This window comes from Lissotriton helveticus, chromosome 5_1 (assembly GCF_964261635.1).
Source record: "Lissotriton helveticus chromosome 5_1, aLisHel1.1, whole genome shotgun sequence".
Classification (NCBI taxonomy): Eukaryota; Metazoa; Chordata; class Amphibia; order Caudata; family Salamandridae; genus Lissotriton; species Lissotriton helveticus.
The window spans coordinates 1,317,003,573-1,317,029,368 of NC_136065.1; the positions used below are offsets into that span (position 1 = coordinate 1,317,003,573).

At 45.1% G+C, this 25,796-nt stretch overlaps 1 protein-coding gene across 1 annotated transcript in view; it reads left to right on the plus strand.

Moving 5' to 3' along the window:
* SHISA4 (shisa family member 4) overlaps nucleotides 1–25,521 on the plus strand; it is a 531,710-nt gene extending 506,189 nt beyond the window's left edge. Inside the window, exon 5 of the mRNA XM_078644153.1 lies at nucleotides 19,579–25,521. Coding sequence (XP_078500279.1) covers nucleotides 19,579–19,649 — 71 coding nt within the window. The 3' untranslated portion in view covers nucleotides 19,650–25,521. The remainder of the gene's footprint in view (nucleotides 1–19,578) is intronic.
* Nucleotides 25,522–25,796: the final 275 nt, after the last annotated feature.

Consider the following 25,796-nt stretch of genomic DNA (forward strand, 5'->3'; position numbering starts at 1 on the left):
CTCTAAAGTATAGAGTATCAAACTGAAGTCGTTGCAATCTTCCCTCGTTTCATCTCCTCTAGAGCCCTCAGACTCCGATACTGATTCTCCTGCATCGCAGCTAATCTCCTCCCCTGCTCTCGCATGGATCTCTGCAACCTGTTTGCTCTATACCATTTGTACAGTTTCACCAACCCCCACAAAGCGATTACACAAATCACTATTATGATGATAGGTTTCAATATGTACCAAATGATATTCTTTCCCAGGTTAGCAAACCAACCTCCAACTTTACCCATTCCTTGACCCACTTTTTCCCACACTGTTACCTTTGTCAAATCCTCTATCTCATGGTGTATTTCAGTAATGTTTTGAATGTACTTTTCTAGAGGTTTTGAATTGTCTGGAATGTAAGTGCAACATTCCTGGACCTTCAAAGCCTTACAGACTCCTCCCTCTTTGGCCAACAGAACGTCTAGAGCAAGTCGGTTCTGAAGAACCATTGCCCTTATCGATTGCATCTCTCCCTCCACCAACATTAAAGATCTAGCAGTACTGGCGGATAGTCTATCTACAACTGTTGCCAATCTTCTTATCTTAACATCATTTAGTGCTATCTCCTAAAATAGGAAACATAGCACCAAATACATCTCCAACTACCTCCTCAGCGCTTAGATCCCTTCTTCTTCTAGTATGTTTTCCTCTCTTTTTGGTTTCTAAGTCCTCAGCATGGTATATTTTGGGGAAGACAATTGCTAAGTAACATGATCCATACCAATTATCTGGTAGTTTCACGTATGCATTTCTTCCACAAACAAAATACACATTCGGAATCACCTGCATTTCCTTTAAGAAATCTTTGGAGTAATACTCCAATTGGAAAGCATGTTCACAACTGACTTCTCCCACAAACACATTCTCATAATATGTTTGACTTCTGTGTATACACAGCTTTCCCCTTTTCTCTCGGTCTAAAGCTATTGGACCACTGCTACCCTTTCTTTGGTGTTCTCTTTCTTCCTGGGTCCAATCTGTTTTCCATTGTCCTGAAGCTTTTAGAATCTTTTGTCTTCTATATCGATCATCCACCTGCCCTATAAACTTTTTCTCAATTTCGGATACTTTACAAGTCAAATTATTTCTTCGGGCATGTGAAGTATCTAATGTTCTCCATGGAAGGAAAAATTTCTGTAACCTGTCTTCACTCTTGTAATAATCCCATTTATTGAGGTGTTTATAATTTGGCACCTCTGGCAATATCGAGTCAAAGTTCGAGAAGTAATACTCAAACCCCTCACGTTCATAAAATATGCTCAGCAACAAACTACATGAGATTCCATAGGTCAATGGAAGATGATGATACCTGATGCCTTCATCAACAGAGGCTGGCAACTGCATGCAGACATAGCAGTTCTTCGCCTCCATGACATCAATATATTCATAAAGCAATTTGGCATAAGCATTTGATTTAAAATTCCCCTGTGATTCATCTGCATGTAATCTCTTAATCTCAGCATCTAACAAAGCTTTCTCTTTTGCTGTGTTTTCCCCCTGTTTACCAGCCGTAGGAGGCTTCTGTGTTGATACACTTTTTGCTTCCTTTTCTGCTTTCACATCATTTTCATGTCCCACTACATATGATACAGTAACCACTAAAACTATAAGAGAAATCACTACCACTAAAAGTGTGCCTACTATGCATTTTGCCCTGCGGTTCGGGTTGCCAGCCTCCATGGTCTCAAGACAGTGTAGTTCTGGTTTTCTTTCACAGTACAAAGTCTCTTTTCTTTGCTTCTCCAATCTTTCGAACCACTCCTGAAAGCTGAAAAATCCCCTCCGCAAAAACAGTCTCTAAGTTCTGTAGCAATAGACAAACTTAGTCCTTCTCCATCCTCTAAAATGGAACCCCTAATTTCTTCTTCTTCTTCTTAGCACTAAGTTATCTCTCAATCTGTATTTACAAAGTTCTTTGCAAAGTCTTTAGTAATCCGAAATTATGCGTGTTCCAAGAACTCCCACCACTTGCTCGAATATTTCCAAACGAAGAAGGATTCCCTCTAGTATTGGACACCTTGAACAGCAACACGGAAATTCAACGGTCTCCAGAATCAATTTTCTTATGCCGCTCAGAAGAGGAGGATAGACGATGTTGAGTGTCAGCAGCCCTTCGACCTCCACTCCTGGTATCAGCAACTCTACTTCCACTGTTATGAAGGGGTCAGTTCTGGTCAGGGTCACTTTCCGCAACCTTCCTGTTCTGCGTCCTTCGGACATCTGTAGCGAGGTAGGTCCACTCAGGAGTAGCGTATCTTCTGCAAGGCACTCGCACCCTCCTTGATCTTCTAGGACCTTCCTGTTCTTGTCCTTGTGCACTTTCTTCTGGATCTGAGTCTTCGGATATAGGAGCAAGAGTTTCCTCTCGAGCTGGCTTCAAGCTTGACCTCCTTTTTCTTTCAGGCCAGGTAGCCGCTCCACGCCTTGTTCTCCTATTTCTTGTCCGGTCACTCAGTTCTTGATCACTCTGAACTTGTTCTGTTTCTGAGCTGTTTTCACAGCAGCTTTCTCCTTCAGTGGCAACTTCAGTTTCACTGCCGTTCTGTCTTTCTTCTTCTTCTGGATCTGTGACACTCCCAACTTCTTCAGACCCCCACAGCTTGACTGATCCCCTCTTGTGATTCTTCTTCCACAACTGGATTTTCGTCTGTGAGAGGAGCTGTTTCTTCAAGGGGTGCTGGAACTCTTCGAGTATGGGAAGCATGGATCCAATTTGGCAGTCCTCCGCACTTCACAGCAGTGTTCGTCGTTAAGATGATCTGGTAGGGTCCTTTCCAGCGCACGTCTAAGCAGTTCTTCCGGACGTGCTTCTTCACCACTATCCAGTCACCTGGACACAGGTCGTGGCATTAATTTCTTGAAGATGGAACTTCTGCGGCCTGTACCTGAAGAGACACAGAATGAATGGCGTCAGACAACCCCTTGCAGTAATCCAGGATCAGGTCATCTGTAATGTTCAGTAATGCAGTTGTTGGGACAGTTGGAAGTCTCATTGCCCTCCCCATCAACACCTCGTGTGGAGAGAGACCTGTCCTCCTGTCGGGTGTGCTACGCATGCTCATAAGGACCAAAGGAAGAGCATCAGGCCAACTTAAGGAAGTTGATGAACATACTTTAGCAATTCGACATTTCAGCGTCCCATTTATCTGCTCCACGATACCTGAAGCCTCTGGTCGATAGCTACAATGCAATTTCTGATCAATGTTCAATGCAGAGCAAAGCATCTTCACAACTTCGCTGTTAAAATGTGTTCCTCTGTCCGATTCCAGAGAGGCAGGCACCCCGAAGCGCGGTATCAACTCTCTAAGCAACAACTTTGCTACTGTGAGTGTATCGCACCTGCGTGTAGGATATGCTTCAACCCATCTGGAAAATATGCATACTACCACCAGAACATACCTAAGGCGGTTGACTTTTGGCATTTCAATAAAATCCAATTGCATTCTGTTGAAAGGCCCCCCAGACCTCCCAATGTGACTCAGTGTAACTGGTGTTCTTTTCCCTATATTCAACTGCTGACAAGTAACGCATCGCTTACACACTGCTTCTGCTGCAATCCTAAATTTTGGGCAATACCAAGTCTGCCTGAACACTCTCAACATGGCATCTCTTCCCTAATGCACTGGACCATGTATCTGTCGTGCCATTGGGCTCGCTAACTCCTCAGGTAACACTGCCCTTCCATCTGCTGAAACCCAAAAGTCCATTTCACTTCTCACACAACCTGCTGTTTCCCATGCCTGCTTCTCAGATTCAGGTGCATTGTCTTGCATCTGTTTCAAATCTTCCCAAGTATCAACAGTCCCTAACATCATGCTTAGTTCTGTCTTTTCCTGTGCCCCACCTACTTCCACCTCCGTGAAAGAATAACCATGCTCCGCACAATAGCGGGCAACTTCGTCTGCATATCTATTTCCTTGTGACACAAAATCTGTATTTTTCGTATGAGCTACACATTTCACAACCGCAATTGCGGCTGGACCCTGTAATGCTTCTAACAGCAGTCGTACAAATTCCCCATTTCTGATTGGCGAACCAGAGGAGGTCATGTAACCCCTCTGAGACCACAATTGCCCGAAATCATGAACTACACCGAAACCATATTGGCTATCAGTATAGATGGTGACTCTAATTTTATTACCTGCTGTGCAGGCACGTGTCAATGCAATGATTTCTGCTACCTGTGCAGAGGGTACTCCTTCCAGGCAAGCGGCTTCCACAACTCCAGTAATGGTGCAAACAGCATAAGCTGCTCTCAACCGACCAGTATCGTCTCTTAAACATGAGCCATCAACAAAGTAAATTTCATCGGGATCAGTCCGTGGCTCATCCACAATATCTGGTCTGGGCTTCGTGCATAGTTCAGTCACATCAAGGCAATCGTGATCTTCACATTCTTCGCCTTCTATATCGTTAGGAAGTGGCATCAGTGTAGCAGGATTCAAGACAGAGCACCTCTTAAGGGTCACGTTCTCTGCAGCAAGAATAACTTGCTCATAGCGCGTGAGCCTACTGTTAGTCAAGTGCTGGGTCTTGGTCCTGGTCATTAACAGTTCCACAGAATGAGGTACATACACCACTAACTGGTGTCCCATCACAATGCTTTCACAACGCTCAATGCTGACACCAGTTGCAGCAACGGATTTGAGACATCCGGGCAACGCTGCGGCTACTGGATCTAAGGTAGCCGAAAACTATGCAACTGGTCTACGGGCATTTCCATGGACTTGCACTAGAACTGACAAAGCACAGCCCTCCCTTTCGCAGCAGTAGAGGGAAAATGGCTTCTCATAATCCGGCATCCCCAGAGCCGGAGCACGACACAAGTCATCTCTCAGCTGTAGGAACGCCATCAAGCACTCATTGTCCCATGGTACCGGATCACTCACCTCCTTGTGCGTCAGTTTCTGTAAGGGTTTTGCTTTCAGTGAAAAGTTAGCTATCCACTGTCGGCAATAACCAACCATTCCTAGAAACATCCTGACTTCTCTCTGTGTTGTAGGCGAGTTCATCTTCATGATTGCCTCTATTCTATCTGGTGACACCTTGCGCTTTCCTTTTTCTATCCGGTGACCCAAGTACTGTACTTCTGTCAGACAGTACTGCAATTTGCTCGGGGATACCTTGTGGCCATTTTCAGCTAAATGGTTCAGCAAGGCGATGGTGTCTTCCTTGCAAGCTTCTTCTGTTCCTGACGCAACAAGTAGGTCGTCTATGTATTGGACCAGAACCGAGTTCTGGGGCAGTACCAGACTTTCAAGGTTCTTTTTCAACAGCTGGTTGAAAATTGATGGGCTATCTGTGAACCCTTGTGGGATTCTACACCATGTTAAGACGCGACTCTCCATTTTAAACGCAAAAAAGTACTGGCTTTCTTCGTCTAATGGGATTGAAAAGAAAGCCTGACAAAGATCTATCACTGTGAACCACTCAGCTTGGAATGGTATCTGAAACAGTATCACTGATGGATTCGGTACCACTGGACAACATGAAACAACAATGTTATTAATTTTTCGAAGATCCTGTACTATCCTAAATTTCCCACTAGGTTTCTGCAAACCCATAATCGGGGAGTTACATGGACTTCCCACGATTTCCTTCAGTATTCCCTGTTTAATCATAGAGTCGATCACGGGTTTTATTCCTGCAATCGTCTCTTGGGACAGCTTGTATTGTGGCGTTCTTGGATAATCAACATTTGGTTTCACTATGATCTTCACTGGCTCTACCCCTTTGACCAATCCTATCTCTTCTCCTGTAAAATCCCATACTTCTGATGATACTGCCTCGCGTAAATCCCAAGGAAGGTCCTCCACAGTCAGGGTAGGATACAGTTCTATGCATGTTCTTGAATTCACAATTTTGAAGGTAGCATCATCATCTGTCGTCTCTACCTCTACTCCCTGTGGTGTGCAGTATATGGTACAGTTCAGTTTGCACAATAAGTCCCTTCCTAACAGACACACACGACTAGAATCGCACACCACAAACTGATGTACATTCATGTAGTTTCCGATTTTCACTGAAACTGGTTCCATCAAAGGGCTAGTCATTCTCTTATTTGCGACTCCTACCACCTGAATTGTTTCCCCCGACATTGGTAGATCCGGAACCACTGCTGATCTCAAAGTTGATCGAGTAGCTCCGGTATCCACCAAGAATGTTGTGGGACACCCTGCCACTTCTGCCTCTACAAATGGTCCTCTTTGATCCACTTCCAGAACTGCCCCGAGGGTACAGTCCTCTTCTTTGCTTACACGTTGTCCCGTCAAGGGATCAATGTAGTAACATTTTTCCTCATCTACGAAAAGAGGCATTTGTCTAAAGACCTTTCCCCCTGTCGAAATCTTTGGTGGCTGCGGAAACTGAGCTCGTGGAGCCGAAGTCCCCCCTTTGGCCACCTTGATTCTCGGCACTGGCACCCCTTGAACTGGAACCTCTGGAACCTCCTCCTCTACTTCTAGTTCTCCGTTTTCAGGGTTATAGGGACACTCGCGTCTCCAATGTCCCACCTGATGACACTGGTGGCACTTTGTCGTTTTCTTCAACGTAGCAATGTCAATTCTAGGTCCCACGTTTTCCTCACTGTCCTTATTCTGATTGCTCGATTTCCGTCTCATTGTCCCTGTACCCTGCTGCTGCTGTCCGCTCTTTCCAGCTGACTGCATCTGCACCACCATGAGCTTCTCTTTTAGCTTCTTTGCTTTGGAATCTATTTCGTCACTGCAGTACCTTGCATACCTCAAGATCTCATCTAATGGTCTGTTTTGCCAACAAATTAAATGTTGCTGAATCATCAAACAAATATCAGGTCTCAGCCCCAAAACCAATTTTGACACAAACTGTCCTATATCCTTGGGGTCCATTACATCGAGTCCACTATATTGTTTGAATGTTTTCAGCAATCTCTCATAAAACTCATGAACTGTCTCCTTGGGTTCCTGTCTTGTTCGGTCTATTTTTACCCAATCTATGTCTTGTGGTGGGACCTTTTCCTTCAGCCAAGTTATTACTCTTTCATATTTCAACATCACAGTTTCAGACGGTCCATTTGTAGCAGCATTCCTTTCTGGTTCTACAGTTGGCCACTCGACACTAGTCTTGCATGCTGTCCATAAGTGCCCTGGCACCACAATGTCAAACAAGGTGTTCAAATCAATCCACAACACCTTTGAGATTTTCACAAACCTTTCTACCTGCTTGTACCACTCAACGGGATTGTCCCTTAACTTCGGAAATGAGTTGGTAAATGCAGCCAAATCTCCTCTACTCCAGGGCACATGTACATAGTTCCCATTCGAGATTTCTCTCAAAGGAAATGCCTCCATCTGCATTACCCTTCCTTCCGGAGACATCACACTCGTGCTCCGTCTGACAGTACCCCTTTTGGACCACCTCTCTTCCCACTTGTCCAGATCTCTCCACGCTCTTATTCCAGTTATCAGCTCCCTTATGTGAGTCTTTAATCCTGTAGTTCTCTTCTCGTCTAAGTCTTGGTCTGAATACTGCAACCTATGGTTACTCTGTAATGTCTTTGTTCTGGACAAGTCCACCATATACTTCTCTGCCAGTTCAGACAGCTTCTCATGAATTGCTCTTGCCTTTCGGGTAATATCCTTTGCTATAAACAGTAACTCATCTTGTTCGTACAAGTCAATCCTTTCTAAGGCCAACGTCCCATCTATTATCTCGTCCAGATCATGTTTTAAACTTGTGACGTCAAGTCTTCTGGCCTTTACTGCAGCTTTCAGTATGCTAGCTCTAGGGGGTCCATTCACATCTCTCCCATCCCAGCTCCGAGTCCTACGTCTAGGCTCAGGCGAGTTATGGGGAGTCCTCCCTTGTTCCCATCTCTCCAGGTCCCATGCAGTTCCATCCTCTCTGGGTGTATGGTGAAACACTTTCCCATTCCTCCTGATCCCACAAGTCCCATCCTGGATGGTTTCCCTAGATGCATGGTAAGACATTCCGTTATTCCCCCTTACTTCTTCATTTGCCGATGGTCCCTGATCTCTCGACCCATGGCAAGATCCTTCACTGTTCCCCATGCTCCCACGACTCCAGTGCTGTACATTATCATTAGGTGCATGGTGAGTACATCTAAACCTATCCCTGTATTCTTGTGTCCTTCGGTCTCCCTCACTTGTTATGAGTCTCTCCACATTCTGTACTCCTCTCACGTCTCTCCTGCTCATTTCCACCGTCAGTATGACGTATAACTCCTCTACTCTCTGGATTGTTACCATCCCACTCCTGACTGCTTGCGCTAGCCCCGCAGTGAGACAATGTTCCGTTGCCTCGACTTCCCCATTCTGCTTCTGCTCTTGGCCTGCTACGCTGTGCTTCTGTCGACGCTTCCCATTCTCTCAAGTCGGCCCTCCGCTCCTTAAAGGATTTCGGCCGTGGTCCCCTCAGGTCCATCGGTCCTCTCTGACCCCCCTGTTCTGCTGCAGGACCCACTGCTGAATCAAATGGGGTGCTCCACGTCACTGGTCCTGGCAATTGCCTCCAGGCATTTGTCATGTTATTTCTCCTTTCCATTTCAGCTCTCTCTCTGCCTAACCATATCTGTTCTTCCTCTCTGTCTCTCTCGGGGTTGTAAATCGATACTATAGGACCTATGGTAACGGGTACTTGTAGAGCGTCTGGCAACCCGTAAGACTCAACCCTCTCTGTTTCTGGCACCTTCTGCACCACAAACCTTCCGACTACACTCTGTACTGTACTAGGCTGAGGTGTCTCCTCACCTTTGGTAGGTGTCCACTCCGATATAGGGAGTGGTACATACCCCTCTATGGCAGCCCCATCTTCCCTTGCGAGTCCCCTACTTTCTATTCCCCCAACGTTCGGAGGCGGTCTATCTATTAGCAATCTATTTATCAAGTTGTCCTCCGACTCGCTCTCCTCATCTTCTTCCATGAGCCTCTTTTCTGCTGCCACCTCTCTCACTGGGTACAACTTATCCACCTCAATAGCCTGTACCCTCCATCTCTTGGCGTCCGCATCCCATTGGGCATCTCGCACTGCCCTTACTGATCGCTTCAACCTTTCTTGGCGCCTGTTCAGATTTCTATCGTGTGCCGCCCTAATCCACGCATTAAGGGCCTCAAACTGTGTTGGTCTAGGCGGAGGATTCAATGAGGACATAATTGCTTTCAGCCGATGTAACGCCTCCAACCTAAACGTTCCATACCTAGGAAACGTCAGTTCCTCATTCCCTTCCGAAATCTTGCTCCATTCTCTAATCCATAGTATAGTATGCAAGCCAACATTCGTTGCCATATAGTAAGCTGGTGTACCCTCTGGCGGTGCCTCTTCCCCGTAATAAGAGTCCCTTCTTTTTCTCTTAAAAATCCCTCTCAAACATTTAAAACACTTCATGTTCAAAACCTACAGAATTTCTATTTTCTCCGCGTTTGTTTACTTCCTGATGACAATCCACCAATCTCAGCACGGTTCTCGCTAACTGCCCTATCACAGCGCGGCTTTTCACTGACGTCACACCAACCGCCCTATCACAGCACGGCTTCTCACTAACCGGCCTATCTCAGCGCGGCTCTCGCTGACGTCACTCGTCCCCCTTCGCAGCAGTTCCCCTCCTTACTCAGCTCGTCTCCGCGGTCATGCATGCGTCCCATTCATACTCTGAAAAATGATTACTTCCGTCCAAGCGATCACTTTTCTTGACTGTACGTCCACAGTCTAACTGTAATTGTCACCTTAACTGACGAAATGTCTTTCCGTTTACGTCCAGACAATCGCCTTCTCTGATAGGTTACTTACACACAGTAACTTTCGACCAGCGTCCGTTACTCACACACTCACTCTTACACTCCCCCTATCACGGTTCTCCGGGGGTCAATGGTACCTCATGACCTCCTTGCTCTGGTCGACAATTACTCTGGATGTTCGATACACCCGAACCACTTAAGCTCTACCCCGAACTTAAGATTTTACCAGGTTGCGCGCGCTCACAACCTTCTCACAATCACACTACAGGCATTCAACTCTGCATGATATTACAATACAAATACAACACAAAACACCGCAATTTGTTCACGCATGACCCTTGTTATACTCACTCTCGTCCGATACTGCTGCTTTTCTCTCTCCGTCAGCGCCTTCTTCGGCAGGCCACCTCTCGTTCTCTAGGGACCTTGGGGTAAACTAACCTAGACTAGATTACCTTCCTCAAGAAGATAACCATCCTCACTCTGCTACCAACTGCTAACGCGGGATTTCTGGCCTATTGTCGTTAATCCAGATCCCAATTCAGGTCGACTAAATCGTTGGTACCTGTCATTGAGTAAAAGGCAATCCACTACTAGGTTAATCAAGAAAGAACTTACACCACTCTAAAGAACCACTTACCACTGGAAAAAGGTTAAAAAGTTTATTATAAAACCAAAGCTATCTGGAGATACAAGCACCTCAGAATGAGGTTCAGAAGATATACAGGTGTCAAGATAAACATAAAATCTCTAAATGCTCGTAGTCGGCAGAATAGAATTACCAAAACCAGCTCAAAGGTCATTAAAGTTGCGAGAATAACTACGAGTTGCAACTTGAGAGTCATTTACAGAAAGGAAAATACAGGTTAGGCTTTCCCTACACTAGACTAAGTGACATCCCTACTTAACAAGATCTTTACCTAAAAAGGTGTCAGCCGTGGTGACTTCCAAAGAAGATCACACACTTCCCTTAGTCTTTGTCTCAAAGTCGAAGTCTTGCAGTTCCCTATCTGCCTACCCATCCGCTCTCTTAGGTTCCTCAGATCATCTGCTCTAACTCCACCCCGGGGTGCTGTCCCTAATACAAAATCACATTTCCAATAAGAACGCCCCTGGAAACGCCTCTCACGTGGTGTAGTTTCTGGCGGCAACTTCCATGCTGGTACTCCTCGGGACCCTTCGTTAAAGTTGACCTTGCTTCCCAGGCTTCTCTCCGGCAAGACGGTACCCCCTATAAATTCCTAAAGACTCCTACAGGCCGGTGCCAGGCGTCTCTGAACAAAAGTCTATTCATCACTTTCCTGATTAAACCCCCTCGCACCTGCAAAAGACACTTTTTCTCTGTAGGCCCCAAATTCCGGCCTCCACCATATCTTAGGGTCGTAAAACATTTGAACAGGCTTTACATTCGTGCTCTGTGCGACCTCTCCTTAACGAGCACATGCAGATCAAAGAAGCAACTTTATCTATTCAGGCCTGCTAAAATTACATGAAACGGGCCTCTGCACTATGCACATTTAATTTCTTTGTTTAAACAGTATTCTAACTAACACACATTACTATAATGTAACACATCTATTCAAAACATTATTTCAATTCATTGATTAATAATACTTTGCAGTAAAATGACATTAGAATCCAAGTTACTTAAAAGTGTAGCAGCATCTTTCGTTTCTTGTGAAATGCCATGTGGCCTACACATTTCCATGGTTTGCAGAGTTACATTTCTTTTTCACCTAGCCACATAACGTGAGACTCCAACATCATTCTAACACTTCTACAAATCTCTACATTCGTTTTTCCCACTGATATATGCATCCTTATTCTAATTAAACACTCCTGTATATATTTTCACTCTATAAGTTTGACACTCTTGTATGTTCTATACTAAACTAATATAACGTGCTTGTAAATATGGTGCACTTCTACATTTTTCGGATTTGTGCTCTCTCAGGTAGTTTTAAGAAGAGATGTGAGGTCCATGTGTCGATGTTTGTCCTTCATGTTGAGCACACCTAGTTGGAGTTGACCTTGTATTTGGGTTAGGCATCTGAAGTGGTTGTGCGATTGATGGGAATTGGTATCACTTGATGAATGTAAGGATCTGATTTTGTTACTGGGCAATAAAGCTGTATGTATAGGTTAGTGTAGATGTGAATAGAATAAGAATTGTATGTCTTTTAGTGAGAAGGAAGATGTGTGGTATCTTGGAATTGAGCACAGTTTTTCTTTTTTATGGCGTCTGGGTGTATGGTTAACGCCACATATACGGGGTACACCTAACTGAGTGATTAACACTGTAATAAAAGTGTTTTCTCGATTAGCAAGGATTCCATTAGAATTCAGCTAGAGTTCTTGGTCAGAGGCAGTCTAAGCTAGGAAGCATTGCTTCTTGTGGGATGTGCCTTCAAGGAATTTTCCAAAGCTATAATTAGTTCCTTTATTTATTAAATAAATATACCCAAGTCTGGACAGTGAACTAGACACTAACTTGAAACCGAAATATGTTTGTTGCAATGCTCAGACATTTTTACTTGCCTTCAACACCTACACCAGATATTTCCTGTAGTACAGCTGCCTCAAAAAGCAGCAGTGCAATTTACAGAGCACAAATGCAGCAAGGGGCATCTCATACTTGCGGTGCATTAGATATTCTGTTTAGGTTCCAGTTCAGGTTCGATTCCATAAATCAGACTGTGATGGGGAGGAGGCTGGAAGCATGTAGTTGGAATAAGCGTACTGTACCACTGTTTACTTATATGTGCAAAACACATTATTGTGTTATATTAGTCAAATGTATAGTACATTTTACATATATATAGCTGGAGCAAAAAGCACAGTATATTTGGACCCCTGCTCATTGTCGCAGGGCTGGCGCCCATTGCAAGGATACACCGACACAAGGGTAAGGATTGTACGTCTTGCTTTATTCCCTGCCAGCCTCACACTGGCTTACAGACTAAACCTTTCCTGTGTCCTCACTTCCTCTTCCTGTCGCCTGTCCTGTACCAAACAGGAAGTCAGGCAGGACGACGCTACATCTCCCCTGTTTTGCAAAGTCTCACCTCCTCTATATCTCTTTAACCAGACGTCGAGGTTTCCTTATCAGACGTTGCGGCCGTTCTCTGTGTCTTGGCGCTGGACTGTGGTGATTTGTGATTTTCACCATTCGCGTGGGGCTGTGGTGACTTGGGTCACTGTTGTCACTCTGATTGGAAGAGTCACTTGAGGGTAGGTTTGACACGGTCTCGTGGCGGCCGCGCTGGTTGCACTTTCTGAAGTGTGAGATGTTTCTTGTCATTTGCTTGTGGTCAGCTTTGGCTGTGACCATAGTTCCTTTCCTCTTGGTGACTTGCATGGGAGTGTCGAGGTATCGACTGTCTGCTTTGGATCGCCGATCACTTCGCACTATCACCCAGTCTCCTTCGTGTATGTTGGAGTCTTTGGCATGTCTGCGTTGATCAGCATATGTCTTCATTCTATGCTTCTTGGTGTGATCGATTTCCACGAGGGTGTTGTGATCAACCGTGACTTTCCGTTGTTGAAGATTTTCATTTAGCATGGGCAGTCTTGTCCTAGGTGTCCTTCCTAGCATTACAGTTGCTGGGCACTGATCAGTGGTATTGTGCGGCGTATTCCGATATGCTCGGAGTACCTCATTTAATGTCTGCTGGATATCTCGGTGAGTCAGTTCTGCTTGTTGGATTGCCCTCTTTAGTGTCCCCATAAATCGCTCCACCATGCCATTTGCCTGTGGCCACAGCGGAGTGATTTTCTGATGTTTGAAGTTGAGATGGGTTGCAAAGTTTGTGAATTCATGACCGTTGAAGGGAGGTCCATTGTCTGTCTTTACTCGCAGTGGGATGCCCCAGGCTGCAAATATCTCATCAAGCACCGGGATCACTGTCGTTGCTCGGGTCGATGATATCAGTTGTGCGAATGGAAAGCGGGAGTATTCGTCCATGGCAACAATGATATACTGTCCTGATTGTAGTGGGCCGAAGAAGTCGACCGCAATCTGTTGCCATACTCCGTCCGGCAGTTCTGACATTTGCAACGGTGCTGGTGGTTCCTCCCGGCTGACTACTTGGCATGTGACACAGTCTTTCAGAGTTGTCTCGACCATATAATCAAGGGTGGGGAACCAGACTTGTTCTCTCAGAGCTTTCTTGGTTGCATTGATGCCTCTGTGTCCTTCATGTGCCAGGTTGATGACCCCTTGGCGCAGGTTGAGTGGAATCACAATTCTCCCCCCTCTTAAAAGGAGACCATTGTCACTGATGGAGAGTTCCTCACGCACTCGTTGGAATGCAGCTAGATCTTGTCGAAGTTGAGCTGATTCAGAGGAGGACTGCTTCACGTCCCTCCAGGAGTTGGAGCGAATGCGGGTCATCACTGCTTGGACGAGGGGGTCAAGTGCGGAAGCCTCCTGGATGGCCTCGACAGGAACCGTGGGAGGACACGCAGCGTCGACAACGAAATGGAGGTATTCGTCAGCCACCGAAAGTGCGGAACGGGCACCTGCCAGCGGGTGTCGTGACATGAAATCAGCTGGGTTTTCAGCTTTCCCAGGTTTGTGGATGATGGAGAAGACGTAGTCTTGGAGGCGCAAGCCCCACAGCTCAATGCGTGGTGGCATTTTCGCATTGGGGTTACCAAAAATTGTGATGAGCGCCTGATGATCTGTAATGATCGTAAAATGTTTGCCATAAACAAAAAGGTGAAAGTGTTCGCACGCCCACACCACAGCTAGGCTTTCCTTCTCCGGCTGGGAGTACGCTTTTTCCGTATCCGTTAGACTGCGGCTTGCATAAGCAATGATGTGTCGCTGGTCGGAGTCTTCGCGGTATTGGGCCAGAATGGCACCCAGGCCCACTGGACTGGCGTCTACCGTGAGTTCAGTTTTCTTTTTCGTGTCAAAGTACGCCAAGTTGATGGCCGACCCCACGGCATGTTTGATGACGGAGAACGCATGTTGGCACGCTTCCGTCCAGTCGAATGGCTGTCCTTGGCGAGTAAGTTCACGCAGCGGGTAGCTGATCGTGGCGTAATCGCGGATGTACCTCGCACAATAGCTTGCCATGCCGAGGAAGGAACGTAGGTCTGTGACATCTCGGGGTTTCTGAGTGTCGGCCAGGGCTGCTACCTTCTCAGGGTCCGGTCTCATGCCCTCCTTCGAGAAGATGTGTCCATAAAATTTTAAGGTGTCTTTGTGGAATTCACACTTGCTGGCATTGAGTGTTAGGTTTGCCGTCATCAGTGCATGACAGACCCTGTCCAGGGCTGTGTCGTGTTCTGTTCGGTCCTTCCCAAATACCAGCAGATCATCACTGTAATTGAAGGCATTTGGGATGCCTTGGATGACTCGCCTGATGGCCTCCTGGAAGATCTCGGCGGCCGAGGATATGCCAAAGTTCAGGCGTTTGTAGCGGAATAGGCCTTGGTGCGTGGTAAAAGTCGTGATATATCTCGACTTGTCGTGGAGCTCCAGCTGGTGGTAACCTTTATTAAGGTCAAGCTTGGAGAATACTGTGGCGCCATTTAGTTTGGTTATCATGTCACTGATATGCGGCCCAGGATGACGTTCCCGCTCGATGGCGGTGTTGGGCGCGCGCATGTCAACACATAGCCTGACCTTGTTGTCTTGCCCTCTTTTCGGAACTACCACAACTGGCGATACCCACGGGGTGGGACCCGTCGTGCGTTCTATGATGTCTGTTCGAAGGAGATCTTGGAGCTCGTCATCAACGGCTTTTTGTAGATGGAATGGCACCTTCCTGTGATGCTGGGCAACGGGTGTCACATTTTCATTGATGTGAAGTTTTACTTTGAAGTGGTTGAGCTTCCCGAGTCCTTTGAATAAGTTGGGAAACTTCGCAACAATGTCAGGAGTGTCCTCTGTCATGTAGAGGAGTTCCACAAGTTTGAGTCTTTCTGCTGTGGGGAGACTGAGGAGACAGTCTGCCAGATCTGGTCCTTCCACTACATGGATGTAGGCATCAATTGTCCGGTCCTTGAACGTGAGAGTGGCGCGGAAACGGCCTAAACAAGGCAGTGGCTTGCGTGACATCCACGTGAACACGCGGACAGCAGCTGGTTCCAGTTTGGGCTTGTGTTTCATATTTTGATGTTCTAAAGCACAGATATAGTTCAAGGATGCTCCAGAATCCAGAACAAATTTAGCTGGGTGGTCGCCTATCAGGATGTCGAGTTTTGGATACCGCTTCAGTCGATCTGGGTCAGCGACCATGCATATGTACTCATCACGATCCGGGGTTGTTACCATGCATATGTATTCATCACTATCTTGTGATGTGGGGGTGTGCGATGGTGACTCACTGGAGGTGTCTCTGCGTGACCGATAGGAGTCCGTCACATGACGCCTGGTGCGATGGCTACTTCCGGAGCGACCTCTTGACTGATGCGAGTAGGCTGACTGAATGCTGGAGTTGGACGAGCTGGAGGACCTGCTGCCCCTCTCTTTTACGGCTCGGGCGTGATGGCGTGACTCACGCCCTTTGGTCGATGATCTGTGACTTGGTTGCTTGGATTGACATGCAATCTCAAAGTGATTGTCCCTTCCACAGCGGTGGCATCGTTGCCCGATTGCTAGGCATTGTCCTGAGTGTGGGTAGTCCTGCCCGCATCTATAGCAGGTGGGCGTGGCTTTTGCGGACCTCGTGTGTCGCGAGCTTCGACGTGAGGGTTGAGACCTGTGGGATTTAGAGGTGGACTTGGGATTCTTGGAGGACCTGTGTGCCTGAATGCGCAGAGCGTGGTCTTTGTGATCCGATGATTTCTGTGTCCCCATCCGCTTCGCGTAGTCCTCCGCCTGGTCATTGATTCTCGTCAGCTCCTCAATTTCGTCTAGGGTGTATGGTTTTTTTAGAAGTCTCCGGCGCAAGGTTTCAGATGAGCAGCCGTCAATGATACGGAGTCTCAGGGCGTCTTCTGTTTTGAAGTTGTCGAAGTCGCAGTATCGTGCGAGTCTGCGTATGCGCATGATGAAGTCACTCATGCATTCATCTTTCTCCTGCGTGGCAAGATTGAACGTGTGGCGCTCATAATCTACATTGCGTTTGTGGAGAAAGCGTCTGTCAAGTGCGGCTTTGGTTTCATCATAGGTAGCTGTTGCAGCGTTGGGTAGTTCTTTGATGATCTGTGCAATGTCTGGACCAATCAGATTTCTCAAGGCCACCAGTTTTTGCTTGTTGTCTTGTACTAGGGACCCGACCATGTAGTCCTCGAAGTCTTCACTCCATGTTTTCCACGATGGGCCCATGCTGTTGCCCGGCGTCAGTGGTAAAGGCTGAGGTTGGCGCATGAATGAGGCTCCAACCGGGTTGTTCGCCATTGCGGGTACGGTGGCTTGAGGAGCTGGGCCTCCTGTGGGGCGGGAGCTGGGCTTCCTGTGCTAGGAGCTGGGCTTCCTGAACTCACTGTGCCTGATGTGCTTGACGCTGTGGTGGCAGTGCCTGAGGAGCTATCAGGGCCCGGATTGGACATCTGCACTTAGCTGGCTCTGAGTGGCTGTATAAAGCGTTATCCAGTGTTTATTGGTGTATTATTGGCTGTACACAGTGTTTGTTTGTTATTATTTGGCTCCTTGAGCATTAGCGTATCTTGGGTGCCTCTTTGTATTGGCAATGTCCTTATTAGCGAGTGGCGCCTGACTTTAAGATGGCCGCCATGGAGAGAGTGCAGATTTGTTTGAGGGCGGGCGCCTGACTTCAAAATGGCCGCCGCGCGGGACAGTATGCCTCGTGTCTCTGTCTCTAGGGCTAGGTAGACAGCGCGCGTGAAGGAAGCGGCAGGGTTTGGACTCACCCTCGCTCCTCGCGCTGTGTCCTGTCCTGGCTCTTCTCTCCTCGCTCGCGCCTGGGATCGGGTGCTGTTCTCCGGCGCTGCACACTCGGCTGCTCCTTCTGGCACGTGGGGGGTCGCGCTCTGGCATACGCGTCTACCTCCTGGTGCAGCAGTTGGGGTGCTTGGGGTGCCGTTCGAGCACCCGCGCTCTGGTTCTTTCGCGCCTCTCTTCCCTGGGCAGTAGCGGCGAACGCTTCTCGCCGGCAGCAGTCGGGTGTGCTTCTTGGCTTCGGCGGTTTTTTTCTCCGCTGCAGGGTTCGGTGGTCGGCCACGTTGGGTGGCTGGGCAATGCTGCTTGTGGGCTTTACAAACATCCCACCCTCGTCACCATTGTCGCAGCGCTGGCGCCCATTGCAAGGATACACCGACACAAGGGTAAGGATTGTACGTCTTGCTTTATTCCCTGCCAGCCTCACACTGGCTTACAGACTAAACCTTTCCTGTGTCCTCACTTCCTCTTCCTGTCGCCTGTCCTGTACCAAACAGGAACCCAGGCAGGACGACGCTACACTCATATTCACATTAGTGCTCATGTTTTCTAGCTGAAAGGTTTAGAAATTGAGGCTACACCCCTGCATAGAGATGGAGTGCATTTTATACAAGAGAAAGTTAATATTTATAAAGTCTATGATATGGTACACTCACTCGTAAAAAAACAATATCTATCACTTTATTTGAACTGAGTGACCAACTGCAAAGGCCAATGTTATCGTATTTAATTTATGGTTTTATTTTTATTTTTGTGTATTTATAGAGCGTGATACCCATCCCCTAGGGCTTATCATGGCGTTTAATGCTCCCCAACATTCCACCTGTAGGAATTCCTGCAAAAGACAGTAGCATAAACCAGAGTGATCTTATACCAAAACAGCCAGGTTTTTATTTTATTTCTAAATTGAAAATCATTGAAAGTAAGGTGGAGAGCCAGAGGTAAGGAATTCCACTGGACTGCTGCCAAATGCGAAAATAAATGTCCACCAGTTATGGCTTTCCTGATATGCATGGCTTGGCTAAGGCTAGATTAAGGGATTCACGTTGACTTCGGTCTGTAGAATTTCAGATCCGGTGTTGTACACGGCCTTACAAGCAGGGCAAAGAAGTTTAAAACCAGCTCTTTTCTGCATTGGTAGTCAGTATGGATATATCAGACATTCTGAGGCAGAACCAAATCTGTCCATGTTGCAGATTCGCCAGGCTGCAGCATTTTGAAATATCTGTAATCTTGTAAAAACGTATTCCACCACACCCACAAAGCGGGCATTGCCATATTCCACACGACTAGTAATCAAAGCCTGTACTATAGTTGTTCACCAGTTTTCTCTAGTATCCTAAAAGTTATATTGATAGTGATATGTGTTTCAAAATATGACACAAAATAGCACTAGTTTGATGTAAAAAACCCTGGCATGCACATTTCGCTAGTAGGGCAGGTTGACTGTGTGCAAATGGCACAGTATTCTGCCACTCTGGGGGTGCTTCAAAGCCAGTTTCATCTAATCACATTGTCTACCTTCTCATCTTTTAGAGTATTCTGAATACAGCAGGTCAAATCAAACTGGTACACACACTGGAGCTCCACTCAATTTTAAAAGTCTTCCTGTGATCAGTCAGAATTGTCTGCTACAATCTGGTGAATCTGATTGAATGTGTGAAAGTCATTCACATTTGTTGAAACGTCAGCTGTCTTCCTACACTGGATAGATGATCTAGGAATGGTGTGCTTGAGTGAGAGTGAGGAAGTTCTACTGGAGAGAAAATACAACATGGCATTACTTAATTTCCAACCCACCTTCTGAAATGATGAGGGACACAGATCCACCTGTTTCATACTGCAGCTAATCTTTTAGCCAACCCCCATTATGGTAAACAGCCTTTTAACATGTCTTGTCTTTTTTGTAAAAAAATGTCTTGTCTGCTCAAGGCTTACATCTTTTTCTTTTCTTCACAGCTTCTCCGTCTCACTTACCACCACAGCCTACATCTCAAGAACCTGAACAGCAGAGACAATCTGGATATTAAAATCCAGCTCTCAGGGAAACAAAGAGCAAGTAACTGGACAGCTTGTTCTGTGCTCAAGACAAATGCACCATAGCAAGGCAGGCACAAGAAGGCTGCGAGTTACCCCAACGCTGTGCTCCAGATGAAAAGAATATTTTCTATATGCGCAAGAACCTCAGAGCAATTCTGTGGCAGCAACACTGTCAATGATCGAAGCATGGTTCTCTTTAGGCTTGAATAATATTTTACATTAGAGAACTAGATGTTTATAATCTTAACATTTTTGGATCACTGTTGCAACCTTGACATAGCCCTACTCAAGCGTACAATAGAATACTTTACTAATGAGCATAATCATCTTTAACGTGAAGGAATACAGTTTTTAGACATAGGGACCTGAGCTCACACCACTTTAGATTTCTTCTATGATAGAGGGGTACATGTTACAGAGTTGTTGTAATGTCTTAAATCTGCACTGAGACAATTAAGGTCACCCACAAAAGGTTTTAATCTATGGCTTAGTCTCTTGGGTTGCGCATGTTATGAATTGCACTGGCTACATTACAATACATTTTCCATTCTGCATAAATCTTATGACAGTTTGGGGAAGAAGCATACATTCCATCTGTTTTATTTTCCTGTAAAAAGATATTTATATTTTAAGGTCTATATTGTTGATAATAATCATGATAATGTTGTTAGTAATATTTATGCACTACTTATTTGTTTTTTGCCAAATGCACTATTCACATACATACTTTATAGAGAGAGAGCACTGGGGCCTAGTTAGCAGGCTCCAAAGCACTTTTAGAGTCACAAACCATCAGCATTGGGGTACAAATGAGGCACACAATATGGGGGGACCTGTAATAAGCAGCAGAATTATTTAATACATCTTTGGTTGTTTTTTCACTATGTAGAAATATATGCATATTTATATAGTGAAAAGTGGCACACTAGCTCTTTGCTTTGTGCTCAGGACCGTACTCCCAACACAAAACAAATAGGGAAAAATGATACTTGCAGTACTGTAAATGGAGAGTATCAGACGTGCAGCAGTCACTTGAAACTTTCACTTGCAGTGCACTACTAGAATATTGAGATTGATAAAATAGCCATTGTTATGCCACAAGTAGATCTGATATTGATAATGGCCCTGTGTGCCAGCCCACAAACCAGCTAAAGCCTAGGATAAGAAAATCTGTTTCTGTCCATTGGTTAAGCCAGCCATGCAATGACAACTTTGAGGCCAGATCATTTCCATGTAGCCGTGCCATGCCATTTGGTTATGTGGTAACTGTGTTCCCATGCAGTGCCGCCTTGTATACAATGGATAATCTCAATCTCTCTGAAAGACACAAAAAGGAGACAATTCATTTGAATAATGAAGATGTCACTTTTTCTTGACATGTGCTCAGAAATATTACATTGGTGTTCTAGCATTATCATGCAGCAATGTTGCCTCTCAGTTGCTCAAAAACGAGGGAATAGTACTCAAGAAAAAAGTGTGAGGCACCGTTTGCAATGCTTTTTTGTAGAGGATTATGCCCCATCTACTTTATATTTGATGTCATTACTAAGTGAAGCTGTCTTTGTAGCGGTACAAAAGGGGGGTGGTGATGGACGGAGCATCTGAACCAATCAAACACTCACACCCAGTCAAAAGATCTGGGTTTGATCCATCACCGTTCTTTAGCCCACTCTGCCACCCCAGTTCAGACATGGCTATATGCAAATCAGTCTGACCCTGTGCCTAATGGGAACTGCCAAGCCATGCCATCCCTGGACCGGAAACAAGCTTCCGAGGACCGGTTTCTGGCAGTCCAGCCGTCTTCAGCCCGGCTTGCTTGAATCCAGTGGCAAAGTGAGCAAGGGACTCACATCTGAGCATACCCTGCCACACTTATGACAGCCAAAGCGGTACAAAAGGGGGGTGGTGATGGACGGAGCATCTGAACCAATCAAACACTCTCACCCAGTCACAAGATCTGGGTTTGATCCATCACCGTTCTTTAGCCCACTCTGCCACCCCAGTTCAGACATAGCTATATGCAAATCAGTCTGATCCTGTGCCTCATGGGAACAGTCCAGCCCGAACTGCCAAGCCATGCCTTCTCTGGACCGGAAACAAGCTTCCGAGGACCGGTTTCTGGCATTCCAGCCGTCTTCAGCCCGGCTTGCTTGAATCCAGTGGCAAAGTGAGCAAGGGACTCACGTCTGAGCATACCCTGCCACACTTATGGCGGCCAAAGCGGTACAAAAGGGGGGTGGTGATGGACTTTGTCTTTGTAGCACCTATTTCAAAAACCTTGTATGAAGCATTCCGTAACTCATCCATATCTCCTGAATGAGAGATGCCAGTGGAAAACAATTTAGGAACCGAAATTACTAATATCTGGGTCTCCAGCTGGAGATGTAATGTTGGTACAGAATCCTGGCATTAGTACTGATCCTGGAAGTCCGTCTTTTGTCAGATGTCTGTAAATCTCAACTGGAGCTCTCTTTGGCATTGAGTCTGCACTAAACACAATGAAACTTATCATAAAAACACCTGGGGTGAAATGGGATGAAAGGAGAATTTTCCTAATAAGCGAGAAACAGAAGAGGAGTGAAGATAGATGGACTTTAGCACCTGTTAACGAAATGGCTGTAGTAAGTCTGTCTCAGACTTCTGCTCCAAAGTCCCCAATACTTCTTGATATCCCACAGCCACATACTAATTGGACTTTTTCGCCTTTCATATAGCTTCTCCCACACACTTCTGTGCTCACTGATTCTTCAAAGAAACCTAGCTTTACAGGAGGTTGTGAACATAAATATTAATGTTTTACCATCAGCTACTGCATTTATTCATGGTTGTTTCATAAATAGAAAAAACTACAGCTTCTAACGCTGTCTGACACAAACTGTACAATGTTCCTGTATCTTTGACTTTCGCAGTCTTGTGGTCAGATTTCATTCTAGCTCTGGTCCTTAAATAGATCCAGTGCAAATGCTAATCACTGCCGGGACAGAGTTTTAATCCCATATTTTGATATCATCGTTCTTTCGTCTCTTGGAAGCAAATACCTTAGCCAAGTTATCAAGCATCTCTTTAGGCTCACCATTAGACCCCAGTCTAGTGAGCATAATCTCATGTTTTTGAAGAAGATTTGCACCTTCTCTTGATCTCCTCTGTAATATTTCAAGCTTCTGACAAAGCCTACTGCTGATCTTTGCAATATGGCTAATTATACACTGATTTCTTCATTGCAGTTTTCAGCATAATTTACTGAGAAAATTGTGAGCAAATATTTGAATTTTAATTTTAATGGGATTTATATCGCGCACAATTGCCCTGAGGCGTCTTGCCACCTTTATTGAATGTAACAACTTGTAGATTCAGCACTATCGTGTTTTGTTCCTCCATTAGCACTGAAATAGGGTTTCTGCAACCAATGACATCAGGATAATTCTAGATAAGGGACTGGAACTGTCTGCCGCTTTTGACGCAATCCCTCAGCATATTTTAGTTATAATTGGACTGAGAGACCTAGACCCTGTTTAGCCTGGCTTCCTTTCTAATGCACCGTACTCAAATAGTGTCTTTGTGCATTTCTGTTTTCAAGGTAGTATCATCTAGGGTAGCATAGGGGTCAGCCTTGTGCCTTATTCCCTTTAAGAATTATATGATTTCCCCTTGCATTGCAATTATGTTCCTTCATCATAAAGTTTTGTACCTATGCCTACAGTACCAGACCGATTATTCAGTTGAAAACTCTACTTCAAAATCAATTTAAGTATTGTATATGTTCCATTGCTTCTTGTTTCTTGCCACTAGCTCAATTAGAAGGCAATTCTTCAGGACCTAAAAAAGAGATCTATCCACACTTTTTGGTGGTGGTACAAATGTAGTGACCACCCTTACAGCACCCTAAAAAGTAGTACCTGTAGATCAATTGAAGTCAACCCAATCAGGGTCATTGGGATGTTTCATTGGTGGCCGGAGGGCTCACCACTGAATAGTTCAGTGTCTAGGAAATCCGCACTCACATCTGCAGACGTACCCCTGCTCCGCCGGCCCCTCTGGTAGCTGCTCTTTTTAAGTCCTGAAGAATTGCCTTCTAATTGAACTAGTGGCAAGAAACATGCTGACCATCAATGCGCACAATCCTGTGACCTTATAACAGGGGTGCACTAACTTTCACGTTTTTAATCAGGATAGTGGCCACAATCATTAAAATAGTTCTGGGCGGACCGTTACTTCCTGTTTTAATTTCACTTCTACACTCTCCACATCTACACTCACTAGGGCCCTCACACGCATGGCACCTTACGGCAAAAGGAAAAAAAGATCTCCACCAAAAGGCCCCGCAAGGGCACCGATCGGATACTGCAGCGCCGGCCCGATTAGGAGCAGACCCGATGATGAAGCAAGACACCCCAGTGCTGGGGGGTGTGTGAGGGTCTCTTTTCCGAAAGGAGGACATTTTCCTCCTGCCTTCAAGTGTGTGACCCATAACCATGTCAACCTACAGTGTTCACTAGGAACTGCATACCCTTCTGCTCATAATCTCTTTTAAAAAACACACCAATAAGTTGAGCTGCACCTGTTTTCTTCTGTTGAAAGTGTTTATGCAAAATGTTACCTGTTTTTCTGCCTTTTTTCATAAAATGATAGCCTTCTGTACTATTTAACTTATTGTGTAGAAAAGGTACAAAGTCTTAATACTCATCTTATTCTTAAATTTAGCAAACACACCTAGTTTACCACATATTTGCACGTATATGGCTCCCTGGTCAGATGCTTGGCTTACTTAAGGTTCTTTGTCACCAACCTGCACTTTACCACTCTTCTTCCAGGGATTTACAGTGTCCTTTTATCTCTTGTTGCCTTAACACACAGCTTCACTTGGCATCAGCCCTTCTTTCTTTACATACCCTGGTTTCGTGTTGTGCAGATTAGGGGCAGTTCTTTTTCTATCTTAACAGCATTCAATGTTTTTTCCACTTGAGTTTTGTCTATTATCTGAAGTGTTTGTTTTATTCTGCTTATATATTACATTGCCCCATATTGTGATTTTTTATAATATATTCATAATATTGATATACATATATGTTTGTGTCTTTTAGATGGGAAGTGTTACATTATCTAACATCATACAATACGAGACGTTTCTTAAAAACGGTTAATACACCTGTATTAATTCTTTTAATGTGGTATATAATTAATATGCTGGAATGGCAGATTTCAACCACTGCCTCACACGAGCAAACTCCTAGAATGCTTGTGTGTCTGAAAGCATTTGACTTTGTGTGTCTTCTATTGTGTTCCATGGTGTTCTTGAAACATGGTTTACAGCACTTTACAATTGTAGAGCAAATGTGTTTGTACAAAAATTTGAGTAAAAAAAGTTATATTGCAAGAGCAGCAAATATTGAATGATCCATTGGGGAGTACAGGAAAATAAGAGAGTAACTAGTTATGGTGATCCTCTGAGAAATGTAAAAGTACACTTCATAAGCAATTGTTTTAATCCTGTGTCTGACTGTTATTTGTTAAAGTAGTTGAAAGATTTTTAAGCTTGCTAAAATGTCAAGATTTGTTTGGATTTCTGTTCATGGTGTCAGAAAATCAACAATATTGAAAAGCATAAGGTAAGGAGCACAATGTTGCACACAGTATCTAAATAGTTTCATTCATGGCACACAGTTGTTTGGTGTTATGTAAAGTCTCATTATGTTTTGGAATGTTTTGTAAAGTATTTGCTATTCACTGAGTTCCCAAATCGATGTGCTTTTGTGCAGAGTTTCTTAACAAACACTTATGAAGAATTACCTTACTTCTGAAACGCTTTTAATGTGACTCACTGTTTTGGCACTCATTTCAATAAAAACATGTGAAATGATCTGATTTATTTGAAATGACTACTGATTATTATCAAAATAGACTCCCTTGGATTTACTGTGATATTCACGTACTGTCTTGTGTGAGACTAGCTTTAAAACTATGTGAAGTGTTGCACTTCAAAGTATACGGTAGGGCAGTGCTTCACTTTGGATACCCACCATCACCCTTTCTGAAAAGAGCCTCAGCTTCTTTGCATCCTGCCTTGTTGGTTCCAAGTAAGGGTTGCTAAATTACAAAGATTCCTTTTTCCAAAGTTTGGTAATTGTCATGAGTACTGT